The sequence below is a fragment of the Hemitrygon akajei genome, chromosome 3 (genome assembly GCF_048418815.1).
Source record: "Hemitrygon akajei chromosome 3, sHemAka1.3, whole genome shotgun sequence".
Lineage (NCBI taxonomy): Eukaryota > Metazoa > Chordata > Chondrichthyes > Myliobatiformes > Dasyatidae > Hemitrygon > Hemitrygon akajei.
In genome coordinates, this window is record NC_133126.1 from 70,473,691 (window position 1) to 70,497,425 (window position 23,735).

General features: G+C 39.4%; 1 protein-coding gene across 1 annotated transcript in view; it reads right to left on the minus strand.

The window, feature by feature from the left end:
* Positions 1-4,106: 4,106 nt before the first annotated feature.
* Positions 4,107-23,735, minus strand: part of dph6 (diphthamine biosynthesis 6) — a 251,339-nt gene continuing 231,710 nt past the window's right edge. Inside the window, exon 16 of the mRNA XM_073040097.1 lies at positions 4,107-6,110. Coding sequence (XP_072896198.1) covers positions 5,992-6,110 — 119 coding nt within the window. The 3' untranslated portion in view covers positions 4,107-5,991. The remainder of the gene's footprint in view (positions 6,111-23,735) is intronic.

The window sequence follows — 23,735 nt, forward strand, 5'->3', positions numbered from 1 at the left end:
GCCATTTGCTCTTGGCTCTGTAGGGGAGTACCTCATTTCTCCTCAAACAGTTGAGACGCAAAAGAAACACCCATTTTAATATCAATTTTAATAATCCTAATTGTTGCCATCTGTATAAATCCCATGGCTGCTTTATTTATCAAATAACTTTGTAATTACTTAACTAGCTGCAGTAGCTTTAGAGTAATTTTTACACCTTTATACCATAAACTATTTTAAAAACTGTTTTATTGTTACCTATAGTTTAAAAAAAACTGAATTCTCCAATTAAATGGAATTACTGTAGTTATATAAGGAAAAGAATGAACTGGAAGTTTATTAATAAACTTGAAAATATGCCTGAAAATATGAATTCAGCTACTTTGCTATCAGCTACATTGGCAATCTAAATTACATTTATTTTACTGATCACAAAAAGATGTGAAAGATATACCATTAATCTCCTCAAGGGATTACAGGGCAATTAGTTGTTGGCAAAAATGGGTTTATTCTGCACAGGAGCAACATGCACACACGCACACCTGAGAAACTGAGGAGGTCAGGCTGCATCTATGGAAATTAAGTCCTGATCAAGGATCTCAGCTCAAAACCTTGGCTGTTTATTCATTTCCATGGATGCTGCCTGATGTGCTGAGTTCCTCCAGCATTCTGTGTACGTTGTTCTGGATTTCCAGCAACTGCATAATCACCTGCCTTTATTCTGTGCTGGTCGTACAGCTTTTACGTAAATGCAGTCTGAATGCAGACAGGTCCTTACCAGACACCAAAGTAAAACTCTGTGACTCCCTGCAAGAAAATTCCTCAGCCTAGTTTGATCCTGAATGGAAATAATATTTAAGTTTGGATTTACAAAGTTTCAAATTGCAACCTGGTGATGATAAAACCCATTCTTCAGATTATTTTGTGAAAGACTTCAGTTGTGGTGTAAATTTGGTCTCTTTGCTAGGCCTTGTGTGGATATCTTGGGTTTTCATTTAGCTTTGATCAACAATTCAAGCTTTACATTTCGGAATCAAAGATGTTCACAAATTCTGAACTTCCACTGAATCAATAAAAGGCATACAAAATTAAATGCAAATATAAAAACAAAAGCTGTTATGTCTTTATGAGTACTGCAATATATTTATTATTGTTGAAGTCCAGCTAACAGGAAGATTTTCTCAAATTGAGGTCCTGTCTGCCCCTAAGCTCCATTCATTAACAGTTACCCACATCAAAGCTCTGCTTCCAACTTAAAAACTATGCCTTCATATTTGGAACATTTAAAGAAATTGCATTGCGTGAACTGCACTAATGTATTCCCTAGCAGTTCTCCTTGAGTTACTCCAGCAGTTTGCTTTAATTCCACCAGTTAGCTGCAGGCAGTGCACTTTGTGTCAGGTATGGATTTCACTGAGCATATAGGTGGGACAGGAGTATGGCACATAGTTCACTTTGCTTTTCAGACTTAAGCGTGTTGCTTCAGATCCTACTGAAAGGATGAGAACAAAATCTATGCTGACGCTGCAGGGTAGTACTGAGGGAACACTGCAGTGTTGCGAGATACTACGTTATAGATGAGATATTAATTTGGCACCTTGTCAGGTGAATGTACAATAGCCGATGGCACTGTTCAGAGCAGATCAGGGGAAGTTTTTCCGGCCAATATGTAAACTTCAGCAAATATCTAAAACTAATTATCTGGTCTTTTATATCATTGCTGCTTGTGAAAACCTGATGAATGGAAACCGAATGCCACACGCCCTTCATTCTTCATTACAACACAGCCTGCACCTCGATGGTTAGTTGTGAAGTGTACTGGGACGATCCAGGTTTGTGAAAGGTGCTATCCAAAAAGAATAGTTGTGTATCTGTATTGTTTCAGAAGCAACTGATATGAAAAGTTAGATACTGTATGAGGCCAAAATCAAAATACTTTAAAAAGTGCAATTAACTGGCACTCAAAAAGATACTTGCATCATTTGTATTTGGTTCAGTCCTCTTCAAATGTATTAAGGCCACTTTAAAAATCCCCAATAGAAATAAAGTCATGACATGATGGTTCCTAATTTTATTTCTTTCACCTCAGACATAATATGCATCTTTAAATCTATAATCCATCAAGAGATTTTTTTTTTCCAATTTTCTTTAACCTTACTTATGAAAGTTGCTTTGGGGTGCCTTTGTGCAGAGTCTATAAAAACTTAGACGATGTTCTAATACATCAGATCATACTTGGAGTGGGCAAAAAGACAGAAATAGTTCTGCTATTGTTCAGTGTGCAGATTTGGATTTTCCACATTTTGCATCTCTCATTGGCTTTCTTCTCAACCAAAAATACTCAAATCACATCACACAAATTTGCTCTGCCTATTGCAGAGTGAAAGCACCAATTAAATATCTCAGACTTGAAATGATACTGCTCATGTTACATATATATTCACACATCAAGACAACTTCAACCCTTCCTTAGCATGCGGCTTTTGGCAGGAAATTCAAAATATGAGTATAATTATATTGGAGAAGATCCAATATGACATAGTTAAACATTTGCAAAGCAAACCATACAATCAGCTACTGCTTTTAGTTTTTTTTGCCATTGATGACCATTATATATCAATTGAAAAGACACTTCAAAATAACTGGCTAATAGAGATTACTCAGTCTATATGGAACTTTAATCAGAACTGTTTAGTTTTCCATCATTAAAAAATATAACTTTTACCTGGAGTACAATGAAGAACATTTTCATTGGGGTCACTTCAAAAGCTAATTTTAAGGGAAAAAACACAGGTTGAAACAGGACATCCCTGAATTGGAATGGCCGCTTCATCTCACTGTTCCCTTACTCAGGAGACAGCCCACTTTTGTCCTCCTCCACAGTTTGCAGCAGACTGAAAAAAACACATCACTTTCTCTGTGCTGTGTCAGGTTTAATCCAGGGTTGTCTTTCCATAAAATGTGCAGAACGACTACTTAAAATAAGCTGAGTACCGTTAAAATGCATTTAACCAATTTACGATTGCTTTGCAATGTCAGAAGTCTCACATGCTTCAAAGCTCCTCTTATTTCATTTCCAAATAAGCTCACGTGAAAACTGAGCCCTGATCCAAAAACTACAATTAGGTTACAATATTAGTATTTTCAAAATCTTTGCAGTAAGTAATTACATCTACATATAAATCTTGAGCCTATTTATTAACCATCAGCTGGAAACAATAAAGTTTAAAGATACCAATAAAAATGAACAGAAGTTAATTTTATAATATACTAAAGATGTGTAATCTTGGACTTTCCCTTTTCTGAGCAAGTGGTCAATCTCACAAGATGCAAACATTTGCTCTGGTATTGTGCAAAGAGCTACTCCATTTAAGCTCAAATGTCCTTTAATAAATGTGATTTATGATACATTTTTGATTTTTGTTTCTACAGATTTATGAGACTTGCGGGAAGTAGCAAGATATTTGAATGAAAGGATGAAATAAAAATAGCTCTTCAGTTAAAAAACAGCTGGTGAGTGAGGTTAGGACAAATCTGATCTTGAACATGGCCCCATTTACAGGAATGCGCAAGCCTTCTTCATGGAGTGGTTTGAAAGTAATGATATGAATATTACCTCCAAGCAGAAGAAATGTTTTCTTTTTAAACATCATCTGCTTCCTTGGATGCTTTAAAATTCTCTACATTGTGGTACTACAGTATTTGTTATGACTAGAAGGCTAAATAGTGCTTAATATACAACTGGTTACTAATGTGGACGTAGCATATTTAATGTGTGGCCAAACTGAGTCTAAGTATCTTACAATTTAATCAGCCCGCATTTTTTCTCAGCAGAGGAGGCTTAAGACACAGAATACTGACACTGATTTTCAGAAATATTTCATGCAATCTGTATCAACATTTAGCTATTAACTGAATAAATTGTTTGGATGACCTTATTAAGTCTACTTTGTTAAATATAACTACGCTTAAGAAAATGATTGGTCACAGAATCAGACCAGAGAATAATAAATCTTGCATTGGTCAATGATGCTGTCAATAATGAATCTAACATTCTGACATTAAGCAGTGAATAACAATTAATAAACTTAAACATAAACAGAAATGTCATAAGAACTCATGTTAGCTGGTTTTCCTTTCCACGTAAGCTGCTTGACGTTCGTCCAGCATTGCTGTTCCTGTTTTGCATTCCAGTACGTGCAGTTTTATTTGTTTTCAGTTAATTAACTTACATCACTAAACATACACTTCAATAATGGCAAGCATTGGCATGATTAAAAAAGAAGTAGACATGAGAACTGGTTTTCCGTAATAGTGAAAACAATACTGCTATGGTGAAAGTGCCATAGAAAAGAATTAACCACCAAGATTAACCAGCTTCAAGTCCCACAATGCCTTAGGAGGTACTTGTTTTAAATGCATTCCTGTGGAAAAAAAAGTATGTAAAGAAGGCATAACCTCTGAAGAAGCATAGTTTAAAACTCAGCACTGATAAGCAATATTTTTCATCAATATTCATTGTCTTATTTAACCATTTTGAAAGACACTAAGAATTGTTAAGAATCACTTATAGGGTAGACTAGATAGAAGTAGCAAGTTTCCTTTTCCAAAGCACATTGATGAACCAGTATGGTTTTTGACAAGATAGCAGCTTTCATGTACATATATTTCGGTGTTAGCTTACAAATTACCAGTTATTGCATTCAAATGAACATAGCTCTGGGTTGTTGTGTCATAACTTCAGAAATACTGAGCTACAGTTAATGATGACAGTGAATGCCAGCTATTTTCTTATTGTTTTAAAGAACAATCTTATGGGTATTTCACGCTCAAAGGAAGAACATCAATAATTCATTGTTATCAGAGATGTGTTCAGTTACCTCCGAATCAGGTTGTTCAACCTGTGCAGTAACTTGTACAAATTTATTGCACAACATATAAAGCTAGTGAAAATGAATCTTTTCCCTAACAGGTTCTAAAGTGTATTTCATAACACTTTCAAGTCCCAGATCAAAATGACTCACCAGGGAGATTGAGCTTTAATCGGTAAGTACCTTTCTATTTTATACAAATACTGAATTAAGTCAAATAACAAAGGTCATTACTTGCAACAATACTCTGTGTGGTGCTAGGCTCAATATTTCAGGTATTAATCTCAGATGACTCAGAAAAGTCATCCAATAGCTAGAAGGTGGCCAGACAATAGGGCAGTCATGATCAGCCACAGTATGGGGCTGAGGAATTGACCTTGACCAGGATGATGGGGGAATTAGGCTTTATGATCATGGAAAGTGAGCCTGAATCTCCATCTACAATGGCTAAGAGGCAAACACACGAGAAAGAAGTTTAACATCAATAAAGCTTGTTACAGAATTGGCACATTCTGTCAAAGTTCACAGATGAGGGATGGCATGGTGTGCAAAGGCTTAGAAAAATTAGCAGTTTGTCAAACATATTACAAGGGGAAAAGTGAACAAGGTTGTTGAGAGTTTGGATGCGAGAATTGTTGCAGTTGGGAATCAAGAATTACCGGTAATTGCATTGCTCTTGTAACTTGATTTTTCAATTTGGTAGTTCAATAAAATTTCTCTGAAAATGAGAAAAGATTTAAAAGTTGCTATAAAATAAAAATCACTTTCTATTTTTGTCCATCATGACTTTAATAAAAGAAAACACCTACTATGATAGTTTATGCACAGTTTCCAAAAGAGATTGATTTTCACTTGACTGACTTTATAGACCAAATTCAATAGCAGAGCCAGTAATATACAACATCTTTTCGCATCTCTTCTATATCTATCAGTTGCCAATAAATATAATAGCAAAGTTGGCCGTGAACAAGAAGCCCTTTGTGACTATTTAGACGGGCGTTGATCGCAGTACAATTGGAATTATCTTGGAACTGTTACTGTAAACACAGGTGGAGATCTGCTTTTGTTTCCCATTACGTAGAGGGAGGAAATGGATTTACAGTAGCTCATAACCTAGTGTTCTCCACCCTGCCTTTTGTCCTTAGTTGGTCAGCCAACAAATGACATGCAGAATTTTTTGGCCAGACAGATCTGTTACAGGCACCAAAATCAGAGGCGGAACTCTCGAGCCCAGTAGTTCTTCCAGGGATCGTGCCAAATCTAAAAATAAAAATGTTGAAAACATACTGTTTAATAACTAATCACATTTATTCATAAAGTGCTACAAATTAATTTTAAATATTATAAAATAGAGAACATACACAGTTAAAAAATTGTGCTTCCTTAAAATACTGATTCCATTAACTTTCAAACAGGGTGAGAGAGAACTTAATCAAAGAGAGCTCTTTGTTTCAGCTGCCTCTAAAAAGAAAATGTATTCAGTCTGGAAAGCTACACGACACATTGTTTGCAGCATATGGCAAGCTGGGTTTCACAAACCTCACATCAAACATCTGAAGTACCTAAGGACTATCCCTCGGAGTATAAATTCCATACATGGCTTGTGCTGTGAAGAGGGGTCCCTGTGGGGATTGGATTCCTGGCATTAGGGTAAGAAGTGATGTCCCTAAAGATGTGCCCTTTGGTCAGTGGAGCACTTAACCCATTGACCAGGCCCTATATGATTATTCACAAGTTATTGATGTCTCGTGGTCCCTAGCAGATTGTGGAATGTTCACATCTCCTTACTGTCAAAGCATATGGCCACTAATTGGATGCATTAGAAAGACAATAGCTTTGGCTTCATTGATGCCAAACTAAAAATCTATGGTGAATGACCCAAGACTGATTGTTTTTAATGCATGGTTTGCCTTCTAGTGAGCGATTATTAATTAGTTCCTACTTTACTGAAAATTCGATTAAAAGCAAATAGCCACAGTCCTTCACCAGAATTTTTTTTTAATACAAACAACAAACATAGAATAAAAGTGCAAAATTATTATATATAAACTGCATGATTCCTTAAATAGTGAAATCTAAAAGCAGAAAAAGATGGTTGATGTTGCTCTAATTGCAAAGCAATGACTGCCCTGTAAGAAGAGGTGTGGAATAACAGTTTTAATATTGTGTTTTCCCTCTGGAATTATTGGATTTTTAAAAATAATTTATGAATCATACTAAAATATTGTTAAAATATAATTATTTACTATGGATATTTAAAAACTGCATATATTCAACATTCTCATCTTACACAAAAAATTAAGCATAAGAAAACTAAACCCAAAACAATGAATAATTATTAATAGCTGGCCTCCTTCAGAGATGATTGAAACTTGGTGAATTTTCAATAGCACAAAATTAATCGTATCATGTTATTTTACCACACTAGTATTACAGCCTAACATTGAGCTCTCTTCTGAAGAAGGTTTTTGTGACTTGAACTGATAGGTTTATGATTTACTCAATTTGCTCACTGCACTAAAGACAACATTGCATATGGCTCAGATGCAAACTAGTTTCATGGTAAGTTTTGCGGAAGACGTTCAGTTCCCAGGGAACAGGCTCTTGCCAAGAGTAATTGAGGATCATCCTTAGTTTGAAACACTTTGCCTGAGCAAAAATACATTAATTGTGGCGTATGCTGGTGGCTAAGAGAAATAATAAGACCCAGGATGAGGAATGTGAAATTTGGAATGTCAGTGTTTTCTGGGTCCTGCATCCCACGAATATTTACTAAAATTATAATATTGCAAAAATTAAAGCTAGAATCTAAATACTGAGCCTTTAACAGTCATGAAGTGAAATTTTGTCAGAATTTCCTGCTGTAGCAGCCTGCTTTGGCATAACTTTACATATATTCACTATTTATCTTGTGCTGCACCCTTAGCAATTATGGTACTCTTTTCTTTACTGTTTACTTGGGAAAGGCAAGTTTTGTTTAGTTGATTTCAACACCAAAAACAGAGCAAGACCAGCTGATTTATAACCCCGAGATGGTGGTATTTAAAGTAATTGGATAAAACAGTTAGTTATAGTCCAAAAAAGCAGTTCCTCTTTCGTATTTGGTGACATGTTCTATTATTTGTCATTGCACAGCTGGTATCAATGTACATTCGGTAAGAAGATACGGCATGGAAAGCCTTCATTTCCTCGTCATGTTACTTCTGGCCAGGGGGCACATTTGGAATTTTGCCTTCTACTGTGGATTTGCAGCTAATTAATTAACTAAAACTAGCAGATTAATACAAATCTTTTGGGGCATGAATGCTTAAATTATTAAACTTTCAATTATGCACTTGTCTCCATGGGGTATTTAAAAAATTATATTATAAATGTAATTAAGTTTTGCTTCTTGGCAGCAATGATTTATGCAGGTTATTTTAAAAAGGTCATTTTTTTTTGTTTTTATTCCATAACGGCTTCTAATATATTATTGGCGACGCTAGTGTTCTGTTGCCACATTGATGGGGCCACCCATTTAAGAAATATCGTATCCAATGGGCATTTAATCAAATCCTGTGGCTTGTAATGTTATGCTACAACAGAAAATAAAATATAAATAGCACAAACTTAATACAGATAAAAGTCAATGCAGTACAGTGATGCCAAAGGAGATACAAATCCCAATGCAGTATAAAGTAATGCATAGTGGCCATGAGTGGAGAAGCTCAAGTGGTCTCAGAGAGCACAGGGGACACGGGTGAAAATAGCCTTTCCTGTGGTGTGATTTCTATGTAATTCCAAGTAATTCCACACTTGAATCTCCTGAAATCCAATTTTTGTCTGTGCATGGATGAATATATCAATTACAGCTAAATCATCAATTTACTTGGCCACATCCACATCTAAGATTAAGATGACTATGGAAATGGAGATTGGCGCGCTTCCCTCACAGTTGAACATCATAGCCTTCATATAAAACTAACTTCATTGTGCTTAGAAAATAACAAGTGCCACCCCATTCTTTGCTGGATCAACCTCAACTAATCTTCAAAAACAAAAATGCTCCTTTGAACCACCTCACAGCAAATAAAGATGATGAAAGGCTGCAAGTGACTTAATTTGTTCAAGGTGTGAAAAAGGAAAATGATCAGCATATGTCTGTACTGCATAGTTTGAAAGCAGTTATAATTTTAATATGACTTAATAGCACTGAATAACTGAATTCTGGTGGAAACAATGTAGACAACTGAAAATTGAAATTCAATTTATATTCCATTATGAATCCAGAAACAATAAAGTGAATCAGTACAATGCAGAATGGATGGTCTGATGGCTTCACTGAATAATATTAAATAGGAAGACTACACATGAATAAAACACACAAAATGCTGGATGAACTTAGCAGGTCAGGCAGCATCTACGGCGGGAAAGAACAGTTGGTTTTTTGGGTCGAGACCCTCCCTCAGGAATGGAAATACAGAGGGCAGAAGCTATAATAAAATGGTGAGGGGGTGGACAACTAGCGGGTGATAGGTAAGTCCAAGTGAGAGGGGGAAGATAGGCAGATGGGAGATGGGGGGGTGTAAGGGAACAATGTTAGTAACTGGGTGCTGACAGATGGTAGAGACAAAGGGCTGACAGAGAAGGAATGTGCAAGGAGAATAAAGGGAAGGAGCTGGACAATTGATCATACATGATTACATTTTTTCTGGAGTTTGCAATTCCAAATAACAAATCGTCTAGTGAGATTTTAAATCCCATCTTGTAATGGATGTTAAACAGTAATGGTCCCAGACAGCAGAGGAGAAAATCAGAAAGCTGTTAGTTTAATCATGGTCACAGTTTCTCATCATCGTCAGTGTGTGTGAACTGCTCATGTACAAGCCTTCAACTGCCAGAACCAGGTTCATCAAACCTCGGGGCAATATACTGCAAAACTGCAAACTCAGCACAGTCGTGCAGAAATTGTGCTTGGGTCATCATCCTTCATTACTTAATGGAGAAGCACTTTAAGATCTAGGGAAGTTTCCACCTTAAATTGCCTGACTTATATTTAAAGTTTTTCCTACTCAAAGTTAGAGGTGTACCAAGTAATGGCTACACAGAAGGACATGAACTGGCCTTTCCTCTTCCAGGAATAAAACTAAACATGCAATAGCCTAGCATGAAGTTTTCCCAAGACCAAATAATTTCTATCGAAGTGCTGATAGTTATGTAGACAAATCTGACAATCAAAATGCAAACAAGACCTGATGATCTGTTGACTTCTACAGGGCTGAAGAAATGAGGAATACTGTGAGATCTTGCACCTCACTTCTGCATTGGGTTAATATCTTGTCTCAAAGCTGAAACCCTTGCTGATGCAGTACTAAAATATCAGTTTAGATTATTGCTCAGAATTAGAAGTGGGTCTGGAACACATAACAACCAGACTTAAATAAAATGACCACCATTCTGTCACAAAGACAGCAAGATTAAATCTTCTACCTTACAACTTACAAACTCTAACAATACATTTAGATCTTCACCCTTCCGTTTTCATTTTTTGGGCAGCAGGTTCTGCCATCTACAGATGAGATCTATAGGTCATCAGGACAAAATTTTTCTTCATTGTCCCATAACCATACTCGCATCTGCTTTTCCCTGTATTTTAATTTTACTACTGATTTCCAGTACCGGTAATATTTGGCTATTTTTAGGCAAAATATTAATATCTCTTAGTTTATAATTACCTTTGCCAAAATAGCAGTTCTAAATTTCAGATTAACAGAACATCCAAAACATTATTTTATTACAATGTGTATGATTATTCATTTTTTCACGATAATCCATTACCCCACTAACTAATACTATTTATGCTAAAATCTGCAGAATACTGAAGAAGTTTAGTGGGTCAGACAGCCTCTGTGGAGGTAGAGAGATGACCAGATTCTCAGTTTGAGAACTTGCATCAGGAAAAGTCCATCACCTTTTAGCCTTTGTCTCTACCTCCAGCCTCCCCTTATCCCCATCTGCCTCCTGCCAAATGCCCACCATCCCCACTCCTCATCTGGTTCTACCTATCAGCTCTCAGCTCCTGCCTTAACTCTTTGTACTAGCTATTTCCTCAAGACCAAAAGAGTGAGCCATAAAAATGGAATCATCACTGAGAAGTCCCTAAGGGAACTTAGGAAGAAAGTCTTTCTCCAAGGAAAGGCAACAATGTAGAAGTTACTGGGACAGAGTAACTGAGATAAATAGCTTGGATACATTTTGGAAGATGTTAGATACACCTCTGAGAGAGAAACGAATAGGGCAGCAGATCTCATTAGATCAAAGGGGTTATGTGCAGGCTTGTGTGCAGCACAACACTATAGGGCCAATTGGCCTTTACTGTGATGTGAATTCTATGTCATTCCAAGTAATTCCATGTTTGAATCGCTGAAATCCAATATTTGTTCCTAGCTCAGTGCTATCTACATTCTTTGTCACAGATTACATATGACAATGGGATATTGTGGTTCATTCCCTTTGACATTTCTGCAACCTTCAGGCAATTTACTACTTAATCTAAAACCTCATTTTCAGTGCTGAAAATCAGTGGAACTGCTTTTTTAAAAAAAACAGTTTCACTCTTACCTATGGCAAGCACGGCTGCCATGTCTGTTCTTGCTCTATTAATTCTGTCCTTGGCCCACTCCTTTTCTTCCTGGGGATATCACCAGCAGTAATAAGAGTCAGCTTCCTCATGGATATTTATATTGAGTTCTACCTATTAGTCACTCTGATACTGAAAATCTCTTCCAACAATTTGACATTTGCCGACATGATTAATCAGGTTCTACACTGATTTAAAGCCAGCTTTCTAGTCTGTCATTGTGCGACCCATGTAATACTCTGCTCATAACCAGCAGCCAAAGAGAGATGCAGTGTAGAAACAGGTTCTTTGGCTCAATGGAATGGCACTGACCATCAACCACCCATTTACTCTAATCATACTTTACATGAAAAGTGTTTTTCTTTCCTCAATGGTAAAACAGAATAATCTTTCAGTTCTTTTGAAGTGATTTAAACATAGATGAAAGAACAGTTGCTGTTTTACAATTCTGTTTCTTATTCAGTTTTATCTAAAGTAATCATTGCAGATTCCTCTTCTCACTGTTAACTAAAAATTCAACTGGTTCATGCAAAAAAAGGCAATGAGGCATTCTTTGGCTATAAAGACAACTTTGTAGGTAAAATTCTTATCATATTTTTCATGTCAGTTTTGTTTATTTATGAAATATTATCATCTATTGAAGGCTGTGAAGCACTAAGTATTCAAAGAAAAGGGACAGCTCTGGAGACAGCTTACCTACTGATGTTTATTATAAACTTTCACATCTACCAGGACTTCACCTCTTCCCACCCTGTTACTTGTAAAAACATCACCCCCTTCTCTTAAGTCCTCCGTCTCCACCACATCTGCTCTCAGGATGAGGCTTTTCATTCCGGAACGAAGATGTCCTCTTCTCAAAGAAAGGGGCTTCCGTTCTTCCAGCATCAACGCTGCCCTCAACTGCATCTCTTCCATTTCATGCACATCTCCTCTCACCCGATTCTCTCGCCACCTATCAGGGATAGGGTTCCTCTCGCCCTCACCTACCACCCCAACAGCCTCCGCATTCAGCACATAATTCTCCGTAACTTCTGCCATTTCCAATGGATCCCACCACCAAGCACATCTTTCCCTTCCCCTCACTTTCTGCTTTCCACAGGAATCGCTCCCTATGCAACTCCTTTGACCATTCGTCCCTCCCCACTGATCTCACTCCTGGCAATTATCCTTGCAAGTGGAACAAGAGCTTCACCTGACCCTATACCTCCTCCCTCGCTACCATCCAGGGCTCTAAACAGATCTTCCAGGTGAAGTGACACTTCACCTGTGAGTCTGTTGGGGCCATATACTGTGTTCGATGCTCCCGGTGTGGCCTCCTGTATATTGGTGAGACCAAACTTAGATTGGGAGACCACTTCTCTGAACACTTACGCTCCATCCGCCAGAAAAAGCATAATCTCCCAGTGGCCACCTATTTTAATTCCACTTCCCATTCCCATTTAGATGCATGGCCTCTTCTACAGTTGCAATGAAGCCACACTCAGGTTGGAGGAATAACACCTTATATTCCAACCTGATTGCATGAACATCACTTCCTCGAACTTCCAGTAATGGCCCTCTCCCTTCACCATTCACCATCTCCTTTTCCCTCTCTTATCTTCTTGCCTGCCCATCCCCTCCCTCTGGTGCCCCTCCCCCTCTGCTTTCTTCCATGACATTCTGTCCTCTTCTATCAGACTCTCCCTTGATGTGGCATTGACCTCCCTGTCATAAAGACCCTGGAGAGACTTGTTCTAGCGCAGCTCCGGCCTATGGTTAGGCCACACTTAGACCCCTTCCAGTTTGCCTACCAGCCCCGACTAGGAGCTGAGGATGCCATCGTCTACCTGCTCAACCGTGTCTACGCCCACCTGGACAAGCCGGCAAGCACTGTGTGGGTCATGTTTTTTGACTTCTCCAGTGCGTTCAACACCATCCGCCCTGCTCTGCTGGGTGAGAAGCTGGAAGTGATGAAGATGGATGCTTCCCTGGTGTCATGGATTATTGATTACCTGACTGGCAGACCACAGTACGTGCGCTTGCAACACTGTGTGTCAGACAGAGTGGTCAGCAGCACTGGGGCTCCACAGGGGACTGTCCTGTCTCCCTTTCTCTTCACCATCTACACCTCGGACTTCAACTACTGCACAGAGTCTTGCCATCTTCAGAAGTTTTCTGATGACTCTGCCATAGTTGGATGCATCAGCAAGGGAGATGAGGCTGAGTACAGGGCTATGGTGGGAAACTTTGTCACGTGGTGTGAGCAGAATCATCTGCAGCTTAATGTGAAGAAGACTAAGGAGCTGGTGGTGGACCTGAGGAGGGCTAAGGCACCGGTGACCCCTGTTTCCATCCAAGGGGTCAGTGTGGACATGGTGGAGGATTACAAACACTTGGGGATACGAATTGACAATAAACTGGACTGGTCAAAGAACACTGAGCTGTCTACAAGAAGGGTCAGAGCTGTCTCTATTTCCTGAGGAGACTGAGGTCCTTTAATATCTGCCGGACGATGCTGAGGATGTTCTATGAGTCTGTGGTGGCCAGTGCTATCATGTTTGCTGTTGTGTGCTGGGTAGCAGACACTAACAGAATCAACAAACTCATTCGTAAGGCCAGTGATGTTGTGGGGGTGGAACTGGACTCTCTGACGGTGGTGTCTGAAAAGAGGATGCTGTCCAAGTTGCATGCCATCTTGGACAATGTCTCCCATCCACTCCATAATGTACTGGTTAGACACAGGAGTACATTCAGCCAGAGACTCATTCCACTGAGATGCAACACTGAGCGTCATATGAAGTCATTCCTGCCTGTGGCCATCAAACTTTACAACTCCTCCCTTGGACTGTCAGACACCCTGAGCCAATAGGCTGGTCCTGGACTAATTTCCACTTGGCATAATTTACTTATTATTTAATTATTTATGGTATTATATTGCTATATTTCTACACTATTCTTGGTTGGTGCGAATGTAACGAAACCCAATTTCCCTCGGGATCAATAAAGTATGTCTGTCTTTTCCAGCCCTCCCTGTATCTCTTTCACCAATCAACTTCCCAGCTCTTTACTTCACCTCTCACCTTGTGTTTCTTCCTCCCCATCCCACCTTTTAACTCTACTCCTCATTTTTTTTTCTGCAGCCCTGCTGAAGGGTCTTAGCCTGAAACGTCAGCTGTACACTTTAACATAGACGCTGCCTGGCCTGCTGAGCTCCTCCAGAATTCTGTATGTGTACTTGGATTTCCAGTATCTGCAGATTTTCTCTTCTTTGTAAACAAATCCATCCGTTGTTTCTGGTTTTTAGGCAAGTGAATCCAGATTCTTATGGGCAAGTCTTCTTTGCTCCCCACGAAAATGATGGAGAATTGGATTGCAACATTAATTTTTGTCTGCTTCATAAATGTGAGCTACATATTCAACTGTTCCCAGCTGAATAAATCTGTGGAAAAATATGCCCAACATTGCTTTTGTTGATGCTATGAACCCGATACAAATAATAATTTTAATAAATAAATTTATATGTCACCATACAAAAGTTTGATAGACTGCTCAATGATGTCTGGCATAATTTGCCAGAAGATTATCTATTAAATCATGCCAGTTGGAAAGGATCAAATAGTCAGTTTAAAACAGCAACATTAGTAAGAATATTAACAACATTTTAGACAAGTACGTTCAGGTATGTATTCTAATGAGTTTCATTTCTGAAGGTATTGGCCAAGAATTTCCCAGCTGTATGAGCAGCTTGTCTTTGTCAATCCCCTACCCATTCGATCGACACTTAGCTGAAGTAGATATCCTGGTGGCAGCTCCATAATTGGAGCCCCCTGTACAACAATAGACCTTCAGGCCAGAAATAATATCACATAATGGGGATTGAACAAGCAATGTTAGAATGGCTCTCAAGCCTAATCAGCTGTTCCAGCTGTTAAACCATACATGCTTAAGAGAATGTCTGCTATTCAAAAATATTCAAAATTCATCACACTGTTTAAAAAAAATTAACACTATTTAATAATAAATATATGCAATTTAGCTCAATTAATGCAAATATGTAAATACACTGAAACCCTCACAGATGTCCTTCTCCAGTGAAATGAACAGAGTCACTGAACCTGCCCCGGGACCAAACTGACACTGGTTCAATGGGCAGATGTTCCAGAACAGGAGGCTGCTACTCCCTGAAGAGTCAAACATTCTGCGGAAGTTAAGCTGTTTAAGACTTCAATGATTGTAAATTATTTTACAAGCATCTCAACCTCTTTACGGCTTATGTCATAAGAGACCAGGAGATCCATAAAGAGCTGCTGGCACACTACACAAAGTTCTGTGCTTATATTCTTCACAGATTGAGCACTGGCATACTATTTTTCATGTTATGCAGTGTTACAGTGCCACCAATCAATAAATGCTCTGCTTCATAAGTAAGCCCAATAGCTTTTAATGAAGATTATGGAATCACATTGCACACAAATTCCAGTTTAGTACAAGGCACTGTAATAGTGGAATTAGCCAGTTAGGAGGATCACACAGATTTTAAAACACAACAGTAAAGATGAAGGAAATGACAAATGAAATGTTTTTAGAATTATTAATTATGATCTGAAGCATCAAAGGGAAGCAAACACAGTAAATATGAAACCAAAAAAATCAAAATAATTCAGGGGCAATTTTGATGCCTTTGAAAAGCAATAATAACATTTTTGCATGTACAGTATTGCTTTAATTGAAAGAAAAACAGCGACAGCATTCACGGCTTTTACATTTTGACACATCATGTGATAAGCAATCTCCTAATGCCAAGGATCTAATTTCATCCCTGCTGTGGTTAATGATCCCTTGGTGGGAAACTCAATGGCACTGGGAAAAAAAAGGGCAGCTTGTCCCCATTTGATCTGGTAGAAACCACAGTGGAAATTAACGCTCATCACTATGATTATAGTGTGACAAGTCTGCACGAAATGCTAGGCTCAGTGCTAATTCAATCATTGCAGGAGTAAGCTGCCAGAACACTCAACTACAGCTGTGAAAAGGGTGGTGTTTTGTGGCTGCAAGTGGTGCTAGATGTCATTCCAGAACTCAGAAAATTCTGCCGCAGGAGAAAACCATGTGGAGAAGCAGAGTGATCTACTTACAGCAAAACAGAAAGCCATCTAGGTTGTGTTCTGTATGTTTGAGTCCATGTCCCTGTGATGCTGCTGCAAGCAAACTTTTCACTGTGCCCATACCATACAAAACTTGAGCATTTGATAAAAAAAATTCACTTGACTTGAAATGCCCATTGTTAAGGGGCATTGGGAAGAAGCTAGCAAGGAAAGGTTCTCGTCCTAGTAGTGTATCTAGTATAAATTTAATGTTGGACTTCACACTAAAGCAGGAATTTGCTGCAATTTGGCAGCTCTCAGCAATGTTGCAGCCATAATCTTGTCAGTTCTTTAAGGCTTCTTTTTACCTGTTCTGGGCATGATTTATTCTGACTCATCTACATGTCAGAATTACATTGTATAATAGCCTGTAGACACTCAGGCACTCACCATATAGGGCTGAGAAGACTTTGGGCAGAAAATCAATTAATGGCATGAGACCCGCAGCAAGTTCCTGCTACAGTTTTGTGCGATAACTGCACCATTGATGACAAAAGATAAAATGACATGCATCAGGGAGAATCTTAAGGGTAGTAACAATCCAATTAACTTGGTGGCAGCTATTCTGTCCTTCTTTTCTCTAAAATAGTTTCTTCTCTATGCTCCTACTGGTGGTCTCCTTTAGATGATGGCTGACCCATAATAACTTCCGAGAAAATTTTTGAGCCTGGGATCTATGTTGTCTTTATTTAATATCTTAGTCTCATAGGTAAAAAAGGCACGAGGCAAAAAGTGATGGCTTCTGTTCTGACTACATTATTTTCAACTTAATGAGAACTTCAGGAAAAGAGCAAAGGAGGTAGTCCAGCTGTTGTGTTTGGTTAGGTGCATAATATCATGGGTCAGACTTCTAGGCTGCACATTCAATGGTGTACAACTTGAAATTCTGGCCCATCATCTTTTGCCTGCTTTTTTGAACTGTTGCAGTCCTTTGGTGAAACAGTTGGATGGACTGTTCCAGGATTTGGACCTAGTGATGATGATATATTTCCAAGCCAGAAAGGGTAGGGTATTCCCATGGAGCTTCTTTGCTTGTCTTTCTTGGTGGTAGTGGCTACAGGCTTGGAAAGTGTTATTCCAAATCTGGGAAAGTATTTGCACTGCATTTTGCAGATGAGGTACACTGTAGTCATGGTACGCCATTGGTGGGCCATAAGAAGGTTTAGGCTGGCTGCTGGGATTCCAATAAACGTAGCTGATTTGTTCCAGATTGTGTTGAAATTCCTGAGATCTGTTGGAGCTGTACACTTCCAAGCATGTGGGGAGTGTCCTATCATAATCACAATCTATTTTTTTGGTGGTAGTAATTGAGTCACTGTAGGATAACCAGCTTCTGATGTGCAACGACTACTTCAATGCACTAACATGTTCATAATTTATGTTTAATTTGTTTTTCTTATGAATATGATGCTGCCTGTGATACTGCTGCAAGAAAGCTTTTCTTTGCATCTGTGCATACATGTATTTGTGCACATGACAATAATCTTGACTTTGACAATATTTATATGGCTGATCCTGTTAAGTTTCTGGCCAGTGGTGACCACCAGAATGATTATGGTGGAAAGCCATGATTGACAAAGATATGTGGGTGAATTCTGATCTGAAGGCAACAGATGTTGTTTGGTACTTGTTTGAATGTCCCTCACCATTTATCAGCCCATCCTTGCATGCCATCTCAGTTTTGATGCATACAGTCATCAACTAATTCACTTTCTGAGTGATGGAATTTGAATACAATCATGAGACAATATCCACCATAGTTATGAGGGAAGGAAGGTCATTGATGAAGTAGCTGAAGATGCGTGGGCCATGAATATCTACCCTGAGGAACTCATGTATTGAGGTACTGGGGCTTGGGTGATCGACCTTCAACAACCACAACCATTCAATAACCATCTTCCTTCCCCTGAGGTGGGATGCCAGGCACTGCAATGTTCCCTTTTGATGCCTATTCACAGTTTTGCCAGGGGCACCTTGATGCTGCACTTGGTTGCATCTTGCCCTACTCTCAAGTACACTTTCATTTCCCTCAGCTGTGGATGGTTTGGACCTGATATTGGGTTGAAGCTGAATGATTCAGGCAAAACCCAAACGGAACATCACTGAGCAGTTTACTGGGGAGTATGAGCCTTTTGAAAACCCCATTGTTGACATCTTTTATTACTTCACTCATGATGGAGAGTAGGATAACTGGACAATAATAGCTGCTTACGGATGCCCAGTTTTCAACCACTTGATCATTTCTGGATTCATTTTCAGGCAAATTTGTGTCCTGATGAATGCAGACAAGGACTATATATGTGTGTATCAAGTCAAGTAAAGTCAAGTCAAGTCACTTTTATTGTCATTTCGACCATAACTGCTGGTACAGTACATAGTAAAAATGAGACAACGTTTTTCAGGACCATGGTGTTACATGACACAGTACAAAAACTAGACTGAACTACATAAAAAAACAACACAGAGAAAGCTACACAGTCCTACACAGGACTGCGTAAAGTGCACAAAAACAGTGCAGGCATTACAATAAATAATAAACAGGACAACAGTACAGGCTCTGGGTATTGAGGAGTCTGATAGCTTGGGGGAAGAAACTGTTACATAGTCTGGTCGTGAGAGCCTGAATGCTTCAGAGCCCTTTCCCAGACGGCAGGAGGGAGAAGAGATTGTATGAGGGGTGCATGGGGTCCTTCATAATGCTGTTTCCTTTGCGGATGCAGCATGTAGTGTAAATGTCTGTGATGGCGGAAAGAAGACCCCGATGATCTTCTCAGATGACCTCACTATCCGCTGCAGGATCTTGCGATCCAAGATGGTGCAATTTCCGAACCAGGCAGTGATGCAGCTGCTCAGGATGCTCTCAATGCAACCCCTGTAGAATGTCATGAGGATGAGGGGTGGGAGATGGACTTTCCTCAGCCTTCGCAGAAAGTAGAGACGCTGCTGGGCTTTTTCTGCTAAGGAGCTGGTGCTGAGAGTCCAGATGAGATTCTCCACCAGGAGAACACCAAGAAATTTGGTGCTCTTAACGATCTCTACCGAGGAGCTGTTGATGTTCAGCGGGGAGTGGTCACTCCATGCCCTCCTGAAGTTAACAACCATCTCTTTTGTTTTGTTCACATTAAGAAACAGGTTGTTGGCTCTGCACCAGTCTGTTAGCCGCTGCACCTCCTCTCTGTAAGCTGATTCATCATTCTTGCTGATGAGACCCACCACGGTTGTGTTATCAGCGAACTTGATGATGTGGTTCGAGCTGTGTGTTGCAGCACAGTCGTGGGTCAGCAGACATATATATAAAAAGACATAGATATAGGAGCAAAATGAGACCATTTGGCCCATCAAAACTTCTCCACCATTTCATTGTGGTAGACCTATTTCACTCTCAGTCTCAATCTACCTGTCTCTTCCCCATAACCCTTCATGCCCTGACTAATCAAGAACCTATCAATCTCTTGCCTTAAGTATACCCAATCACTTGGCCTCCACAGCTGCCTGTGGCAACAAATTCTACAGATTTGTCACTCTCTGGTTAAAGAAATTCCTCCTTATCTCTGTTCTAAAAGAAGCGGTTCCAACACAGACCCCTGTGAAACACCACTATTCACTGGCAGCTAACCAGAAAAGGCTCCCTTTATTCCAACTCTTTGCCTCCTGCCAATCTGCCAATATCTTTCCTGTAATACAATGGGTTCTTATCTTGTTAAGCTGCCTAATGTGTGGCACCTTGTTAAAGGCCTTCTGAAAATCCAAGTACTCAACGTCCACCAATTCTCCTTTACCTATCCTGGTTATTTCTTCAAAGAATTCCAACAGATTTGACAGGTAAGATTTTCTCTTAAAGAAACCATGCTTACTATGACTTATTTTAACACGTACCTCCAAGTATCCTGAAACCACATCCTTAACAATCGACTCCAACATCTTCCTAACCACTGAAATCAGACTAACTAGCCTATAATTTCCTTTCTTCTGTCTCTAACCCTTCTTGAAGAATGGAATGACAACTACAATTTTCCATTCCTCTGGAAACATGCCAGAATCAACTGATTTTTGAAAGATCATTACTAATGCCTCCGCATTCTCTTCAGCTACCTCTTTCATCTGGTCCAGGTGACTTGTCTACCTTAAGACCTTTTAGTTTCCCAAGAACCTTCTCCCTAGTAATGGCAACTTCACACACTTCTGTCTCCTGATACTCTTGAACTTCTGGCATACTGCTAGTGTCTTTCACAGCTCATCTGCCATTTCCTTGTCCCCCATTACTACATCTCCAGCATAATTTTCCCTTGGTCCAATATCTACTCTCACCCCCTTTTACACATTATATATCTAAAAAATCTTTTGGCATCTTCTTTAATATTGTTAGCTAGGTTACATTTATGTTCCATCTTTTCCTTTTTTATGACTTTTTTTTGCCTTCTGTTGATTTTTCAAAGTTTCCCAATCCTCTAACTTCCCACTAATTTTTGCTCTATTATATGCCCTCTCTTTGGATTTTATGTTGTCGTTGACTTCTCTTGTGTCATCCTGCCTTTAGAACACTCTTCCTCTTTGGGATGCACATACCTTACACCTTCCAAATTGCTCCCAGGAATTCCAGCCATTGCTGTTCTGTCATCATCCTTGCCAATGGTCTTTTCCAATCAATTTGGACAGCTCCTCTCTCATGCCTTTGTAACTCCCTTTACACCACTGTAATATCGATATATCTGACTTTAGCTTCTCCTTTTCAAATTGCAGGGTGAACTTCATCATATTATGATCACCTGTCCCTAAGGGTTCCTTTACCTTAAGATCTCTAATGAATTCCAGTTCATTGCACAACACCCATTCCAGAATAGCTAATTTCCTGCTGGGCTCAACCAAGAGCTGCACTAGAAAACAATCTTGTGAATATTCTAAAAATTCCCCCTCTTGGGATCCAGAACCAAACTGATTTTCTCAATCTACCTGCATATTGAAATCCTCCATTGACAATCGTAACATCTGACCACATTAACTGAACCTTCTGTTTTTTTACTTCTCACTGGCTCATTGCTTTTCCTTTGCTATCTTCCACTGTCCACTATTCCTGGTTCTGTCCTCAATGCTCCTTTTTACAGATTGCTTCTTTTTTCAAAAAAACACATTTATCTCGTTGAATCCTTCTGATGTTGCTTTTTTTCCTCCTGTCACTTTTCAACTCAGTTTTCTTACATGCACGTTCATCACTGCCTTACCATCATTTTACTTTTGAACTGATTTCACGGAGATGTACTTTCTGTGTAACATGACTGATGTCACAATCTTTCCAGGGAGTTAACATGGAAACTGTCTCTAATGTTTCTAAGTAAGCACTTTTCTCGGTTTCACTCACATGCAACAATCTCATCTCACAGAACTTAGTACTGTGGTAATCTCACAGTGCCAAATTATCTTAATATTCTTGCCATTGGAATGTAATACCTCCAGAGAATTTGCTTTTATAAAGGCATACAACAATACCTACTGCTCTTCTAATGAATTCTAGATGAATTCTATAATAGTCAGTGTTACAGTAGTAAGAGGTAAAATATTTACAGCATAGTCCATAATAAATTCCATTTGAATGTAAGAATTAAAATTCCACTTCCATTTCAGCATTTTGAATAGCTTATTCCCTTCAAAACTCCTTGGTCCATTCTCCTTCCTCTACTAAGCACTTCTGTCTTATGTACTTTCTTGTTCAACTGCTAGAGATGCAACACAGGCCCTTTCACCTCTTTCTCTGCCACATCCAGGGATTCAAGCATTCTTTCCATGTTATGAGCCATTCAGCTACACTTCTTCTGATCTACTGTACTGCATTTAGTGTTCACAATGTGGTGTTCTTTACACTGGAGAAGTCAAATGCAGATTGGTGACTGCTTTGCAGAGTGTTTATTATGCAGGGTTAATACCGAGCTTGTGGTCATCTTCAGGTTTAATATTCTCTATCCCACTGCCACCCTGACCTTTCTGTCCATGGCCACCTACACTATTACAACAAGGATCAACACAAGGCTGAGGAGTAACATCTCATTTTCTGTCCAAGCATGTTGCAGTCTAATCAACTCATACTCAATTCACCAACTTCAGCTAACTTGCTCTTTCCTTCTGTCTACATCAGAACTGTCATCCATCTGTGCTTTGGTTCAGTTTTTCTTTTCCTACTAATGTAGCCTGGGCTGCAAGTCATCTCCTATAGTCCTGCTATCAGCAATATTTCATACTGACTAGTAAGCAAAATCTGCATCCGTCATTTATTCAGAGTTTCCATTTATTTTAGACATTGCTCGCCACCTTCTCAGTTAATGCGAACAAATATTGTATGTTTATTCTCCTTTCTTGCTTTGAAAAAGGTCTCAGATATGAAGCATTAACATGGGCACACAAGGGACTGCTGATGCTGGAATACAGGAGATTCTGCAAATGCTGGAAATCCAGAGCAACACACACAAAGTGCTGGAGCAACTTTAGAGGTCAGGCAGCATCTATGGAAATGAATAAACAGTCAACGGTTCAGGCCGAAGTCTTTCATCAGGACTGCAAAGGAAGGGGGAAGACGGCAGATGGGTGGAAAAGGTAAAGGGCTGGAGAAGAAGGAATCTGAGAGGAGAAGAGAGTGGACCACAGGAGAAAGGAGAGAAAGGAAAGAAAGGAAAGGGCAGCAGGAGGAGGCGATAGGCAGGTGAGAAGAAGATGTAAGAGGACAGAGTGAGGGATAGAAGAAGAGGGCGGGGGAGGGAAAAACAATTACTGGAAGGAGAAATCAATGTTCATGGCATCAGGGTGGAGGTTACCTGGACAGAATATGAGATGTTCCTCCTACACCCTGAGATGGTGTCACTGTGGCAAAAGAGGAGGCTGTAGATCAACATGTCAGAACAGGAATTAAATGGCTGGCTGCATCAGGAGCACTGGATACAAAAGAAGACCTCAACAGATTTGCAGGTGAAGTGTTGCCTCATCTGGAAGGACTGTTTGAGGCCTTAAAAAGAGATAAGTGGAGGTAAATGTGCAGGTGCAGCACTTCTGTCTCTTGCAGGGATATTGCCTAGAGGGAAATTAGTGGAGAGGGACAAATGGACAATGGAATTACAGAGGGAGAAATCCTTTCAGAAAATGGAGGGAGATAAAGATGTG